The following is a 17434-nucleotide window of genomic DNA, read 5'->3' as shown; positions in this document are numbered from 1 at the left end:
ACTCGTCACTCATCAGACCCATCATAGAGTACAATGCCCCGTTTGGGATGTACCTCACAAGACACATCCAAGAGCTGGAAAGACCAGAAAAGTACCTCAAAAAGAGGATTACTGGCCTCAAAGATATGTCCTATGCAGCCCGACTGGAAAAACTCTAGCTGTACTCAGTGGCATATTGCTTACTCAGAGGAGATCTCTGCCTGACTTACAAAGCCACGTCCAACTCAGAATTGATGGACATGCTCCACCTAAAGAAATCCAAGTCACTGCGAGCCACTCGCTCTAGTGAGCTGAACCTCACCACAACAATAAATATAACATGCTGGAGGGATAGATTCCTGTCACAGAGACTCCCCATGCTTTGGAACAAAATTCCTAACTACATTAGGCAGAGCCCCTCACTAACACTCTTCAAGAGAAACCTTGATGAGTGGATGGGTAACAGAAAATACACCCCTGGGATCACTTCATTGGCTCTTCTTAACAGAGGTATCAGTTAATTAATCAATGGGGCAGCGAAAGCTGACACACTCTGGCTAGACCTATAAATGCCCTCTGGCAGATAGCCTAGTACGTACCTATGAACCTATGAACCTATGAAGTGTAATAGACTAAGAAAAGTGAAATTACTTTTTCATTAATGGTATACATCATCCTTGAAACTCACTCACAGTCTAAACTGTAATCTTATTTAAGAGTTTTAAAGCCTACAGTGAATCAGTCTAAGAACATATGCTTCATGACACTTTAAATACATGACTCACTTCATACCGTTTCATATTTCTTTAGTGAGACATAAACATACAACATCTCTGGAAAACACAAAATACACTATAAATAGCACAAAAACTTTGCAAATGCAAAGATATGAGACGCTCAGAAGGAGAGTCATTTATTGTCTATTCTTGTGCAGTTTAGTTTCTGATATCAGAAGAGTTATATTACATGGGTCAGTAAACAAAGGACAACATTTGGCATCTAGTACAAATTATTGCATTAGATCTATTCATTTAGTGAAATGGAACAATTGGTGTGATGTTTATGAATGAACATACCACATGGCAGACAACAGCAGGGTATTATCTTTCATACAATTATAATACTTTATTCACATGTGTGCCACTTCATGCAGGCTTGTGCAGAGCTTGCACTGGACTGTATGCATCAATACATGGATATTTTCTTTTGTTAAATTAATAATGATGGTATCATACAAACAACAGTGAACTAACACATAAGCAAATAAATTGATGCTTGGATAGTTTTTAACTGCAGACTCAAGACACATCTCTGTGATACCGACATCCAGAGTCACTTCCCAACCCAGATGCTTAATGGGTTACCTTGATAGGATGAATAGATCACAGATAAGCACTCTTTTCTAGATGAGGAGGGACTACATTAATACAGTATTTTCCTGTTATAGACCAAGGAATGGAGCAAGAGCAGTTCTCTACATTCTGCAAAGGTACAGTCAGATATCTGTAGTGAAAGGAATCCGGTATATATACCCTGAAATGACATCATCATCCTTTGTATCAACATTCCTGCAGATAAAGCAGTACAAAAAAGTCCAGGAATCATCCTCTACTGGAACCAAGAGGCAATGCAGTACCTTCTATTGGACCATTACAGATTTTATAATTAAACTATTTGAGCTTTTTGATTGATATGAGACACTCGTCAGGAAGTTCCTAGTGCAGTCAATCATATCTATACAGCCCATGAGTTCTACACTCCTAAGCAGAGCAATGAACAGGCATATAAGGAGGGAGGTGTTAGCTGGTAGTTGAGGTCACTGGAGGGCTAAACATAAATACATATAGAGTTCTAAACATAAATACATATAGAAAACAGACTGAAATATTTTTATAAAAATAAATGGATGATATGCATGCATCCATGACAGGGTTTATAGGTTAATACTAGATAATTGCCCTTATGTGCCATTTAAAGCCTAGTCAGGTATCCCATGTGAGAATCAAACCCTGTACCTTGTGTTTGTAAGGTAAACACCTTAATCATTATGTCAACCTCCCACCCTAAAATTTATTTATAGGTTAGTACTAGACTAATTGCCCTTGTGGGCCATTTTTAAGCCTAGCTAATTAGCCATGTGAATAATCAAGCCCTGCACCTTGTGCCTGTAAGGTAAACATCTTAAACATTATGCCAGTCACACTGTTATTTTGAAGAAATCATGTCCGGGCTGTGTTATTGTGAGGCCAGATACCACAGGCCAATAACACCCACCCTGTAGGGCATTATTGCATTTACACAGTGGCCTGATAAAGTGCTGTATATTTGATGTTTTATTCGTTTATACATCTTTAATATTTTTGTTGTTAAATAGTTCCTCAGTCTAATGTTTCATAGTTGCTGTATCATATGTATTTGTTGTTGGAAGAAGTATTTTACATCCAAAATATAAGTTATATAAATATTTAATGTCAACAAACAGTATTATATATGTATTAGATCAGTGACAGTGGTTATCTGTATTTGCTGTGAAAATTTGTCAAATATTTAAACAAACTATTTCATAAAATATGTCTAACCTACTGTCAGTCAATTGGTCAGTCTATAGAATGAGCTCAGAATGAGTGTGAAATGACTCTTAGCTGATAACATTTTAGGATAGTAATCTGAAGATATTGATTCATTGTGCTTTTCTTCATGTATTCAAAAATGAGTAGTTTCTAACACATAGCTTGCTGAGTATAATGCATCACATTTCAGTGCATATGCTCAGATATAATAAAAACATGCAAATGAACCATTCCAGATATGTAGCATTTGTAGGTCTAAGCATCTTTAGCATAAAAAGTGCTTTTTACAAATTATAACAAGCTCTGCATATTAAAGCCTTGTGTGGGATTATTGCTCACTTAGCAAAATATTATAATGACTGATTTAATCTAAAAAGAATAGAAACTGAAAAGAGAACTTGGAATTTGATTTATATTTGAACCTACCTGCCAAAATACTATACTGACATGTATAACCACTGGCCATCAAAGAACACATTATTAAGAAACAGAATGAGTGTGCAAAATTGCTTTCTTTTAGTCTAGAAAGCACTGGTATCTCTTTTTATTAAGAAGATTTACCCACACAGATATTTATACACATTTGCACACAGATGAGCATAGCGACAACTCTGCCCTGTCAAATATTTTAAATTCATGATGGTAAGGGGAAGGAAAAGCAAAGCTTTAAAAAGGATATGGTTCTCCTCATCAACACCTATTTCTTCAAAGCCTATTTCATCAAAAGCAATAATATCAACAGATGTTCATGTTTAAGCATTTTTATACTGAGTTGAGTTCCACGAGCTTCCCTTTGCAGGTGTTTATGCCCCCTAAAGGCCTTAACTGTTGTAACTGCCACCAAAGTCACAGACCATGAGGGTAAGTTGTGAACCTTTTCAGGGAATCTGTTCAGGCTGTTGTTGAAAGCCAAACAACACCACAGGTATGACTGAATAACATTCAAAAGGGTAGAACATACCAATCATACTTCAATCAAATATGAAAAGCCCAAAAAAAGCAAATCTAGTTTAAAGTATAAAACATACTTAAAATCAGAATAAAAAATAATTAACAGTGACACTAATTCAATGAAGGTAATTTGACTGCCCTTCAACCGTCAAGCTAGCTTACGAAACTATAAATAACGTACTGTATAAATATACCACATATGCATCAACAATTATATAAAACTAATTTTTTGCTGTATTGCTTTCAACAGCTAAATTTTAAATGCTCCAGTCTAGCAGACAATTACATTTTAATTAAGGAACACAAATATACAACGTGACATTAAAAATGCATGATGTGAATATACTTGAACTGAAGAACTGTACTTTCTTATTAATCAGATTGTGGCTTTGCGTGTCTTACCTATGGTGTAGTACCTCTTCAATTCTGTGCGTCGTGGGTTTCGCCTTTGTGTGTTAGTAGCATTTTGTTGCTCCTCTTCGAGAGTTGCAGCTTTCAGAACAACTGCTGGTTTACTAGGCTGAGATGTCTGTGAGTCGGCTGATAAAGGGCTGCCATATCCCTGTGCAGCAATATCAATGGACTGGGACTTTTTCTTTAACCTGTAATTAAAAAAAACACATTAGATTACAGCAATACTTCTGCTTCCCACATGTTTTAAATTTGATTTAAAAATAACTAAAATGTATGTATATATTTATAAGCTATGTTTAAGCTATAGCTCCACTTAATTAAATTGGTATTTGAAAAAATAAATAAATAAAAAAGAAGAAAAGAATGAAAACACATTTTTTTAAATAAACTACAAAACTCCACAAGCTATTTCCTCTGCTGAGACGCAATACACATGCCCCTCACCGCAACACACCCTGGCTAATATTTGTAATCAAGACTGAATAAGTAATACCTTCACAGAAAATGAAAGTTTGACTAGCTGCTAGTGCCGTTTTCTTTGAGCAAAACACGTGCAGTTTCAGAAAATCATTCTGGAGAACTACACTTTAAAACTCAGTTGAAATCATGCACGTGTGAGTCTGTGTGTGTGTGTGTGTGTGTGTGTGTGTGTGTGTGTGTGTGTGTGTGTGTGTGTGTGTGTGTATACACACACACACACACACACACACACACACACACACACACACACACACACACACACACACACACACACACACAACAAATATCTATATATATGGGTTCCCTACAATAATACGAAAGCTTGGAAGATTGACACTGACATCACCAATGCCAGAAGACGGAGCAGTTAACCGACAACTTGGAATCCCGACAGCGAAAACACCGACATGGGAAACGTGTGAGCGTGACTAGGTAAGTGTGTGATAGCGAGGGATTTAGGGTTAGGGTGTGTGTAAGGTGTGCATGCGATAGTGAGGGATTTAGGGTTAGGGTGCGTGTAAGGTAAGTGTGCGATAGTGAGAGGGTTAGGGTGCGGGTAAGGTAAGTGTGTGATAGTGAGGGACTTGAGGGTTGGGGTGGATTAAGTGAGTTAGGGTTAGGGTACGGGTAAGGTAAGTGTGCGATAGTGAGGGACTCGAGGGTTAGGGGTGGATTAAGTGGGTTAAGGTTAGGGTGCAGGTAAGGTAAGTGGGCGATAGTGATGGACCTTAGGGTTAGGGTTTGGGTTAAGGTTGGTGCATAGATGGTTGTGTGTAAGTTGTAGTGTAGGTTTTTAGGTTGTTGGTGTGCTTGTGTTGTGTGTGTGTTGTGTGGAACAGTGAACATTTTGTTTTGTTAATTGTTGGTATTGTGGTTTGTTGGGCATGTGAACTTTCATGTTTTTGCGGTTTCGTTCTTGTGGTGTCGGTGTTGTGGGTGTCAGTGTTGTGGACTGTCGCTCTAACGTACATTTATATATATATATATATATATATATATATATATAATATATATATATATATATATATATATATATATATATATATATATATACATTTATATGGATCTAGGACTTACGCACGAATGTGCAAAGTCCCGAATCCATAATCACCGAACATATATTAATGAAAGCACTTTCACCGAAAAAGCACTTTCATTAATATATGTTAAAAAAAAAAAAAGAAAGAAATCTCCGTTTATGCAGGGGGGCGACCCCCCACACCCCCCTACTTTAATATTCTCACTTTGAGACCGCACTACAGTGAGGAAAAGGGAATGTTCCCTTATCCACACCATAGTGCGGTCTCGCAAACAGGCATACTTGTACGAAAGTGCTTCTTTGGTGAAAAGCACTTTCGCGCAAGTATGCCAAACCGAAATTAGTTTTGGTGATTTTGTCTTCGGGGATCTGTACGGATCCCATATATATATATATATATATATATATATGTATATATATATATATATATAGTTGCAGGTCAAAACAGCAAATGTTCATATCAGCGAATGCTTTATAACCTGTAAATAAGAGCAAATACTCATATTAGTGGAGTTTTTGCTGGCAGCCTTTTTATGAGATCACGGTACAGTTGGGTCAGGGTATTTTGCCTTACTGCACTGTTCTGTGATCTTGGAGCTGGTATATATAATTAGCAAGGAGTGTGAGGGTGCACAGGAGCTTTAGATTTTGTTGATTATGATCATTTTAGCAGGGAGTGTGGGGGTGCAGGGGGGCTTTTAATTTTTGTTGATTTCGATCATTTTAGATTCAATCTTAAATGATTCCTTCTTTCTGTGTTAGCTCTTATGAGCATTCAATGTTTGATGAAACATACACATACACAGACACATACATATATGTTTTTCATCCAGAGAGCCAAGCTGTGCTTGAATATTGACAGCGATAATCTTTGTTTTATGTAGATGAGGAGTCTGTTCCAGTATAGCTGAATATTCTGCATGTTAAACCTGTCCCTCCAAATCATTCTGTTGATGTTGCAGAAGAGATTTAGATCCCTAACTTTAGTATTTCTGATGCCATCTGACTTGCTGATGTGCAGTAAATCCATTATCATTGGGGTCAGAGGATGCATTGTATGCCAGACATAAGTAATCTCTTAGCAGTTGGTAGGATACTTTATATAGTGACAGGGCCTTCAGTTGGTCCATGTAGGACATATTGTTTAGGCCTTATATCCTTTTATAAGGTACCCCTGTGTCAATCCAGTTGTTGCATGTGTCTGGATAAATTCATGCCAAAGTGGACCCATCAGTACAGCATTTCCAGCTTTCAATAGTGCTTTTAGGACTTGATCTTGTGTGACAGTTGGAAATAAGACAGTTTCAGGAATATCTTGAGGGGAGAGGTGGGACTGAATTTATCAGCCAGTAGGTTGGCTATATCTTCAGCATTCATGTAGAGAACATTGTTCATGATTGGGTCAGTGCATTATTGTATTGTGCGTTTGAGATTATGAACATAACTAAAAAAAGCCTTGTGATGGTCTTTAGCTTGGTTAACTAATTTAGCCTCAAACTTGGCTTTGGTGGATTTTATTAAGCTCCTGATAGACTTCTTTCCATAATCTCTCACTTCATTAAATTATTTGATTTTGCTGAGCAAGTGATAACCAATAAGCCTGTGTCCCATTTCTGTGAAGTTCCTAGGAGGTCGATGCCATTTATAAAATAACTGTACTCCGTGACTGACAATCTCAAGTTTCATAGCATATCACTAAATATTATTACGACAGCTATAATCCCATGCCCTTTCACAGACTTATCATTTTCTTTATAATCTTTTTTTTTCAAATGATATCAGCATTAATATTACATCTTTTGTCTTAATTTGACCAGAACATTTAAAGTCAGAGTACCTGTTTAATGTTGTCCTTAGAGTTCTTGTATCATTTTATAACACAAGATATATTTTTCTTGTATCATGGTCATTTCATTGATTTAAAGTGACATCATGCATGTATAATAACTCAAGGTCCTTTACAGGTTCTTTGTGCTATATTAACATTGTCAGCATTTACGCAAATACAGTATGCTCTGAGTAGGTGTTTTGTTTATGCATTCCACATCCATTTGGTGTTTGCCATAGAGATTTATTGTATAGGACAACTTAAACACATATGGGGCTTTCTTTATTTTTGCTACTGACCTTGTACATGTAACAAATGAAGAAAAAGGCTTGATACACTTTACCAGCATCACAAATGTGAAATGTTACTGCAGTGCTTTAAAATCTGATGCCACTGAAATCTGCTTCTGTAAAATATATTTTGTAAACACTACAGTGGAATTACAATTGCCCCTACTGAGAATAAGCAAAACAATATTTGGAGTTTTATTGCTAGCGGTTTGCTAACATGAATGCATTTTAAGTTTCACAAATATGTTGGCATGTTTAGGGTTGTAGGAGCAACTAATGATTTGAATCTTAGTTCTACTTTAATATGAAGGAAAAGAAATGTGAACCACTGTAGGTATTTCCAACTCTGAAATGACGTTGTAGAATGAGCTTCTAGTATCTGTAATGTCTGCATGATTTGTTTTTTGTATGGATATGTACTCCCATTCATAACTGGATATGACTTTGTAGTTTAGCTTCCTGGTTTCTGATGCAACCTTTTTACTGTTGATTTTTTTATTCAGGGATTGGACATATCAGCAGGTGAACTGCCAAGGAATACTTTCTTCCTTACATCCGTGGGACTGGGAATCTTGGAAGGAATTAATGTCTACAATGTTTGGCATTTACTTCTCAGATGTGAAAACAAACATGGGAGGGTTGTGGCTGACAAAGTTCACAGATGACTGCAAACTAGGCGCCATAGTCGATACACCAGCTGACACATACATCCTACAGAAAGGCCTCACCGAAACGGACAACTGGTGCCGGAATCATGGCCTTAAACTGAATGCCAAGAAATGTATAGTCATCCCCTTTGGGAAAAACAAAGTACACACAAATGATCACATAGACAGTAACCCACTGAGTACCGAAAAAGTAATCAGAGACCTGGGGACCCAAGTTGATAGTGACCTCTCATTTGACACCCACATTGCCAAAGTGGTTAGAAAGACTTTCTACCTTGCCCACCTTATCATGAAGGGGTTCACATCCAGATCAAAGGAGGTCATCGTGCCCCTGTACTCCTCCCTTATCAGGCCCATGATTGAGTACAATACCCCATTTGGTATGTACCTCACCTAGCACTTACAACAGCTGGAGAGACCCCAGAAGTACCTCACCAAGAGGATCAAGGGTCTCCAACATATGTCATATGCTGCCAGGCTAAAGAAACTCCAGCTCTATTCAGTAGCATACCACCTGCTCAGAGGTGATCTGTGCCTGACATACAAGGCCATGTCCAACCAGGAATTGATGGACATGCTCCACCTCAAAAAATCCAAATCCATAAGAACCACGAGAGCCAAAGATTTAAACCTCAGTACAAACATGAATAGAACATGCTGGAGGGACAGATTCATAACTCAGAGGCTTCCCATACTCTGGAACAAAATCCCAGTCCATGTTAGGCAGAGCCCCTCACTGACTCTCTTCAAGAGAAATCTTGACGAGTGGATGGGAGATCGTAGGTTTACCCCAGGGGTCATCTCTGTGTCACTACTAGACAGAGGCACAGTAAACTAATTTTAATAAGTAAGGGGGTCTTCAATGTGTCACTACTAGACAAAGGCACAGTATTCTAAATTTATGCTATACACCTTAGTACCACTACATGGGGTGGCGAAAGCCACATCTTTAGGGCTAGGCTTGCAAATGCCCCAGGGCAGATAGCCTAGTACTAAACTATGAAACTGAAATTATGAAACTATGAAACAAAAGTAATGAGGACATACATTTTCTGATTATGGTTGTTAGGTGTGCTGTGAATGTGAGGTAGCTCTGCATAACCAGCAACTAGGTTTTCACTATCAGTGCAGTAATGGGGCAAATTAAGAAGGCATAAGTAAGCTTTACTTTTCTACATAAACACTTCAGTTTCACATGTGCCAGCTAGGCACTCTGGGAATTATGGAGCAATTGTTTTTTACACTCTTGTGACTTTGTGAATGGAAGAAGAAAAATAAGATTTTCAACATCACAGATGAAATAGCAAATACTTCTCTTAGGGGATGTGCACTACAAGGAACACAGTTTTTGGGGCACGACAGACTACTGGAGGTGCATTCACCATGTGTGCTTTTCTTGCTTTGAAGTAAATAAGAGTAGATAACTGAAATACAAAGATACTTAACTTTATTCATTATAGGCACTGAGCACTTCAGGAGAAATAAATTATAATTTGCAGGCATGAAAATGTTTGTCAGATGGCAGTGAGAACAAAGCATTTTATATACACGTTATTCAAATGGGCTTATGCTATATGGTATAGCCTTCTGTCTAATGAAGCCAGTTACAGGATCGGTTTTGAGGATGTACAATACAGCATATGATATTTTCTTGGTCTGCCCCTTAGATGCATTTTATCTTGCCTGACAACTGCTTGCACTTTGCAGAGAATCCCATGTTACTGTCCTCAAGTGGTCAGCATGATTAAGCAAGCTGTCTAAAATGACTTTACAGCTGGTCAGTGCATTGTTTGTGTGTGTTTCTTCCTGTCTCCTCTTCTCTGAAGGGCTTACATTTGATTTCCATATGGATTAATGTATCTGCAAACGCATCTGGAAGTATCTGAAAGCTATATAAGTCATCATTAATTAGACACCAGAGTAATCAGTCAAACAAACATCAACAAGGCCTACAAGTGAGACCTTAATAAAGTGAGGCATACTTGAAGCAGTACTAACATTTGAAAACAAGAAGTATGTCATTTGGAAGAGATTATAAATGAGACCATACTTAGTACTATAGCTAATTCTGATGTTCTCATCAGTCACATTTCAGCAGTCTTTTCTGTTTTTATTTTCCTCTGTTGACTTTCAAATTGTAAAGTAGCAACTCATATTGGACTAATAGGGAAGAAGAAGTTAGACAAGTGAGACGTTTCTGAAAAAAATAAGCATATAAGTTAAATGTATACAGGATTTATATGAGTATTTAAAATCTAAGTAGCATACAGTGACATAGTATGACAGTGATACCAGATGCTGCCTGGCACATAATACTTACAGAAGGGTCTAGGACTGAGAGTCAAATAAGGTCTTGAATAGCTGAGGAGTTTTGTTTGTTTTCACAGGTGTTAGCAGTTGAAGTAGTAGAGATAGCCTGGCCATTTAAGCTCCCAGGTCTAAAGAGAGAGTAGGTCATCTATATAATCTGTGGGGAGTATCAGTATGGCAGATGTTACAGAGTCTATGGGATTTACTGAGTATGCCCAGTGGAAGATTGGAGAATCTGGAAGGAGAAAAGGGTATACTGCTGCTGGAAAAGTGAGAGGACTGGAACCCCATTTTCCTACAGGAGTGTTGGGGGAAAGGGAGAACCGGTTGCTCTTTGTTGTAAATTGCTGGCCCTAAGGCATCCTTCCTAGATTGTTGGTCACTGAAGCCAGATTGGAAAAACACTTCTGTAACTGCATTAGTGGCAAGAGACATTTTGTTTTGTTTTGTTTTTGTTTACTTTATTTTTCAGAGATTTCTGCCAGACTCAGTAGTGATAGCTTTTGTTTTAATATGTTAAGCACTTGTACCTAAAGACTGTAAACAAATGTTACTGTAATGGCTGGACATTGTATTTCACTCCCAGACTATATTAGGCAAGATAATAACTCCCACTGTTAAATGAAGTGTTTTACACAACTATTTTGCCTATAACTTCCTTTCTCTTAATGGGAAGATATCCTGACAGAAACTATTGTTTATTTGTCTCCCTCATTTAATTTCTGATATCTAACTGGGAAAAGCTCAACTGAAAGTGACTAACATATTTGCCATTTTTTCTGCTGCTTCTTCACTAAAAAAATATGTTTTCCTGCTGGAGCTATTGTGGTAGAAAGAGAAACAGCATGTTATTTTGTTTCTGTGAACTGTTACATGTTGCCACCACCAAAAGAAGGGGGGAGTACATTGTTTTGTTTCAGTGAAAACTGTTAGCTGCTCCTGCTACAGTAAGAAAGACACAGAGATACAGGGAGAGGGAAAGTGTATTATTTTGTTTCTGTGAACTATCTGTTGCTACTGTCAAAAGAGAAAAATAGAGAGAACATATTGTTTTATTTCTGTGAGCTGCTACCTGTTTCTCCTATTGCAAAGAAAATAAGAGAAAACTGGTTTATTTTTGTGAATTGTTACTTGTTCACACTGCTACCAAAAGAAAGAAGGGCTGTTGTTTAATTAAAACATGGCAAAATAACTGTGAGTAGGGCATCTAAACTGGCTATTAATTAATTTACACATTTGAAGCTGGTCACACCAGAAAGGAAAAACAAACTTATGATTTTGCCTTAATACGCTGAAACATTTTTTTGGGCTGTCATTGCTGACAGCAGAATTGTTTTTCTCTTGAAAAAAAATTCTGAGTTATAAGTCTAAATGTGCTGATTGAAAGAAGAGTCCTTATAGTGTGGCAAAAGGGCTAGGGATCCGGGTTCAAAGTGTTAGGGGTGAGGTTGGCAGGTTTTTTTTTTTTTGTAATTTTTTGGTCATCTCTGGTTCTAGTCTTAGGAGGGGAGGTGTGCCAGATGGGAGAACCACATTTTTTATACATAGAGCATGAGGACATCAGGACCTAGTACTTTTCCTTACAACATAAGGATGGATCACCAGAACTGGAGAGCAGACTTTTTTTGCTTTTACATACAGGATGAGGGCATTACAACCTGGCGGTTGGAGAGCCTGATCAGAGAACAGACTTTTTTTTTTTTATTTCTCAAGATAGTTGTGAGGGGTGCTAGAAAGGCAAGTGTGTGTGTGTGTGTGTGTGTGTGTGTGTGTGTGTGTGTGTGTGTGTGTGTGTGTGTATATATATATATATATATATATATATATATATATGTGTGTTTCACATTTGTTTGTTTGCTTTTTAACCTGATAAGTAGACTGATCTAAAGACATTTTTCAGCTATGCCCATTTATTGTTGACTAAATTAGTCCTACAAGGCAACAGCTTATTTTCATGGGAGACTTGAGGTGGGATTCATACTGATTAGGGGACATTTCGCCAGGGAGCTGGAAAATTCCCTAATGAAAAAATAGCAGGATTTAAGAATTGCTGATTCTAATGAGTGAAATGACTCACTGAATGGGAAATAGTAATGAGGTATGTTGGTAGTAGAAAATATCACTAAGGCATTTGCTAATATTTTATCTGAAGCTATGATGAGTATCTTAAATGTATGTGGTTTTAGGGAAAGGTTTAATTGGTTAATTAAGGAGATCTATGAAATACTATTATAACACCATGTGCAAATATACTCACAGGAAAAAAAGATAAGGATTAAGAATCTGCTACTTTTTGGAGTGGCAGTTATGGCAGTAGTAGAATTTAAGAACTGCAGATAGGGTTGGGAGATATGAGAGAAATACATTATTCTTATAGTGTTTACAGATGATATATTCTGTGTATTAGGAGAGGCAAGGATCTTAAAGCATGCTTAAATATTCTTCAGGGTTAATTAAAGCAAGCAGGATTGGAACAGAATAAAGACAAATGGAGAAGACTTGGAAGGGTAGTACGAGAAAGGGAAATCCATTTTATCTTAGAACAAATAAAGTTGTTAAGAGTTACATATAAGCATTGGGAGATTGTGAAGAATGTGTTGAAAAGGATGTTTGAATACCTAAGTGGGTTATACAAATTTGGAAGGGATAAACTATGTATTTAAGGGAAAATTTTACTTGTTTAATTCAGCATTGTTAAGTAAGGTGAGTTATTGTGTATATATTTTCCCTTTGCCAGAAAAGTTAGAGGTAGAACTGATAGGCATTAGTGCGACTGACATATGTTGGCAGTGAGGCTTAATATAATAAAAACAGGGACACTGTATAAAGAGGAAATGGATGGTGGCTTACATATAATTTAGTCTGTGTTTTTAGCATCTTTGCATTTGAGAAAGGTAGTTTGAGTACTGGTGGGGGATGGGTGTTTATTGAAGGAAACAAGTAAACAGGGAAAACAGAAGGAATGTACAGTATGAAAATAGTATATGAAAAGACTATATTAAAGGAAACATAGACAACATAAAACACATTTATGCAGTAGTAAGTTGGAATGAGTTGTAGTGTGCATATAAAGAGGCTATTTTATGAAGAAGACTGTATGAACAGTGGATCTACAACATGGGATTTTTGTGTAGTGACTGTCTCAGGAAAAGTCCAGTGAAATGTGAAATGAAAAGAGTGTAAGAAAAAAGAAAATGAAGCCTTTTATTTTTCAGGTATAAAAGATTTGAAGGTATTTGATACTAGATGTAGTTCTGATTTGATATCACAAAGAGAAGAAAGTGCAGAATTAAGGAAGTTAACAGAATGAAATGTAAATAAGGATATTATGAGTATTTGCAAGTATTAAATGAGTATTTGAAAGTGTTAAATACATTAAAATAGATAAAGTAGCAGTTAGTACTGTGAAGATAAAAGGGTGCGAAAAAGTATACAGAATGGCATAATGAGGAGGGGTTGATCAAATTTTAAAATGTTTTTATTTTACAGAGAATGGGCTCAGGTTTAATTGAAGATGTATTTATTTTTCTTTTGGCTGGAAATGATGTATGTTTTTAAAGATGTAGCTTGCTTTGAATGCTTTCTTTAGAATTTGTAATAATGGAATTTTGTTTTATTGTTCTTGGTTTTAAATAAAATACTCCTGTTATTTTTCAAGGGGTGCTGGCAAAATAATGAAAGAGAAAGGATCCAAAATGGTGTAAGGAATGCATCTGAGTGAAAAACGTGGGATAAAGGATACTTTGGTGGATACAAATGTGGATGTTATTGAAGTGCAGCACTCAGATGTTATAACAAGTGGGGACATGAAGATAAGCTAATATTATAAATGACAGACAAATCAGAACTAGTTGAAGAAATGGGGAGAAGTAATGGATAAAATGCTCTCCTTTATAAATGACAAATTGCAGGCAGAGAAAACGTCATTTTATCATAAATGTTTTGGAAAATGAAGAAACAGCAGAAGAGGATAATGTCTCGGAAGAAGGGGGTTAATGATGTATGAAAAGTTGGGTGTTTCTGTGCATTATAGACAAAAATACCTCACTTACCTAGTACAATTATAAATAATAGAAGTAGGTGTATACTGTTTTATTGGAAGTAATGATGAAAAACATGCTTTTTTTGCTTCACATTAAAATATTGATAAAAAGTTATTGTTCTAAATAACTTTTTGTAATGCATGAAAAGTGGAAATATTAAATTTGAGTGTTTGGCTAAATGCAGTAAATGTGGTTTGAAAGTATATTTTTGGATGGATTATCAAATCACAGATATGTATAACTACACAAAATGTAAATGGGCATTTATTGGAAGGGGCCAGAAAGACAGTGGCAGAACAGAAGAACGTGAAGAAAGGAAAGTTATAGTGAAACTGATACAGAAAAAGATCAAGAACTATAGACAGAATTTTGCAGTTGTTTAACATAGTGTGAAAACTAGTAACACATTTAAAGCATTGCAAGATGATTCAGTAGAAGAAGGTGAAGGAAGCACTACACAGACAGAAGGAGGGGAAGACACAATAGGGGATACGGTTCAAAAGGGAACAAGAAGAGCAGAAAGGTTTGAATAAGAAGCAAGCTCCTAAAGCTAGGGGATACTTTACATCTACTTACATCTACTTAGTTTAAATGTCAGTAACATTAAAAGTGATATAAGATGTTTATTTACACAAATTGTATGTGAATATAAATTTTGATCTGACATATTTCTTGGATATAAGAGTCATGACTGAATATAAAATACAATAAGTTCTTATTTTGTCGGGGAAAGATGTTATTTGGTCAATGAGGACAGATGTATTTGAGGAATATTGCTGTTGCTAATATATATATATATATATATATATATATATATATATATATATATATATGGATCTAGAACTATTTCACTAAAAGTCAAATGACTGTGCACAAATCACTGAAAGCTCAATTCACTGAAAACACAATTCACTGAAACACATTTCACTGAAAGTTATATAGGGCCTTTTCCCCACTGTAGTGCAACCCTGGAGTTAGTATATATAGTAAAGGGGGTGTGGGGGGCATAGTTCCCCACATACTTTGGATATATATTATGTTCAGAAATGAGTAATTTATTGGAATTGCAAGTATCCATGTATATAGTTCAAAATATTTAAAATAGGTGGGGGTTTACGCCCCCACCCTTCTTACTATATATACTAACTCCAGGGTCACACTACAGTAGGGAAAAGGCCATATATATCCTTCAGTGAAATGTGTTTCAGTGAATTGAGCTTTCAGTGAATTGTGTACAGTCAAATGTGTTTCAGTGAAATGTACTTTCAGTGAATAGTCCTAAACATATATATATATATATATATATATATATATATATATATATGGGTCTACTTCACATAATCAAACATCCAGATGGCCAAGACCATATGATCAAACATTTGAATGTTTGAAAATGTATAACTAAAATAAATAGACAAAAAAAAAAAATAAACAGTGCTAGCAGGGGGGCCAGCCCCAGTGCACCCTCCACACCCCCTGCTATTTAAATATACCAAAACCGAGATCGCACTACATTATGGTAAAGGGAAATCTTCCCATTCCATGCTCTGTGAAGATCCCCATTCAGGCCGTTCGAACTTTTAAAAGTTTGATCATATGGTCTTGGTCATATGAAAGTCGAGCTTTTAAAAGTTCAACTCTCTGAAAGGGACCCATACACACACACACACACACACACACACACACATATATATATATATATATATATATATATATATATATATATATATATATATATAGGCAGCCACAGTGGTGCAGCGGGCTGGGGTGCCTTTTGTGTGGAGTCTGCATGTCCTCCCTGTGGTCGCGTGGGTTTCCTCCGGGTGCTCCGGTTTCCTCCCACATCCCAAAGACATGCTGTAGGTGGACTGGACACTCTAAATTGGCCCTAGGCATGAGTGAGTATGTGCGTGTGTGTGTGTGCCTTCTGCAGAAGGTTGGGAGCCAGGCTGGCAACTCGACACCATAAAACTCCACTGCCAATCGTAAGCGGACAGGTGATCCGCTGTGGTGACCCCTAACCGGGAAAAGAAGAAGAAGATATATTATATATATATATATATATATATCTATAAATAGCATTACAATAGTAATACTAGCTAGGGGCATTGTTATTTACAAAAGAATTACATGTGCATTTGTATCAGTGATAGCCATTTATGCCAACATGGGCAAAAAACAAAGATAGTGTTTTATTTCAGGAAATAAAAAAAATATATGTTACCAGAGAAATCCAGATTCAGTGTTTTGATAATACTCCCTGCATAACAGTTCAGTGGATAGCACTATTTCAGACAATGTGGGACAGTGCTGAGTACTTGTTTTTACCTGCTCAGCTATTAACTTATGCCAAATAGTTCAAGCTTCTGAATTCAAGCTCCATGACATTTTGGTCACATTTAATAAAGTCATTTATACTCACTTAAATAAATTTAACTCATCTGTATCCACTGTTTGCCCCTGTTGTTCACACCCACGTGCCGACATTATCCATATTTTATGGTTTTGTAAATATGCCCAAAACCTATGGTGTTCTCTTAAGGTCAGACTAAGTAAAATGGGTTACCATAAGTCGACATTATCTTGGGAAATGGCCTTACTACATATTACTAATATAAATCTGTCACCTCTACGACTTAGGCTACTGATTAATGTCTGTCTTCTAATTAAGTTCTATATTACCAAACACTGGATGGACCGCTCAAAGTTATCTTGGATCAGTTTTAGGAATATGGCAATTACTTATATTACCTCCCAGAAATTGATTACTATGAGCCCGCGCAAAAGATCTGAAAATCAGAGTCTATGGAATTCTCTTTTTTTACTCCTTGCTGAAATTTGATTGTTGGGAACCCAAATATA

The 17434-nt window shown here is 36.6% G+C and overlaps 1 protein-coding gene across 3 annotated transcripts in view; it reads right to left on the bottom strand.

The window, feature by feature from the left end:
* Nucleotides 1-17434, bottom strand: part of OXR1 (oxidation resistance 1) — a 4227902-nt gene that overhangs the window by 2473940 nt on the left and 1736528 nt on the right. For all 3 annotated transcript variants that reach the window (XM_044065701.1, XM_044065702.1, XM_044065703.1), the window contains exon 6: nt 3903-4102. In XM_044065701.1, the coding sequence (XP_043921636.1) occupies nt 3903-4102 (200 nt within the window). The remainder of the gene's footprint in view (nt 1-3902; nt 4103-17434) is intronic.

Source organism: Protopterus annectens, chromosome 3.part0 (assembly GCF_019279795.1).
Source record: "Protopterus annectens isolate FY-2018-M chromosome 3.part0, PAN1.0, whole genome shotgun sequence".
In the NCBI taxonomy this organism is placed as follows: domain Eukaryota; kingdom Metazoa; phylum Chordata; order Ceratodontiformes; family Protopteridae; genus Protopterus; species Protopterus annectens.
The sequence above is the reverse complement of the archived record's forward strand: the minus strand, read 5'-3'. Positions and strand labels throughout refer to the sequence as shown.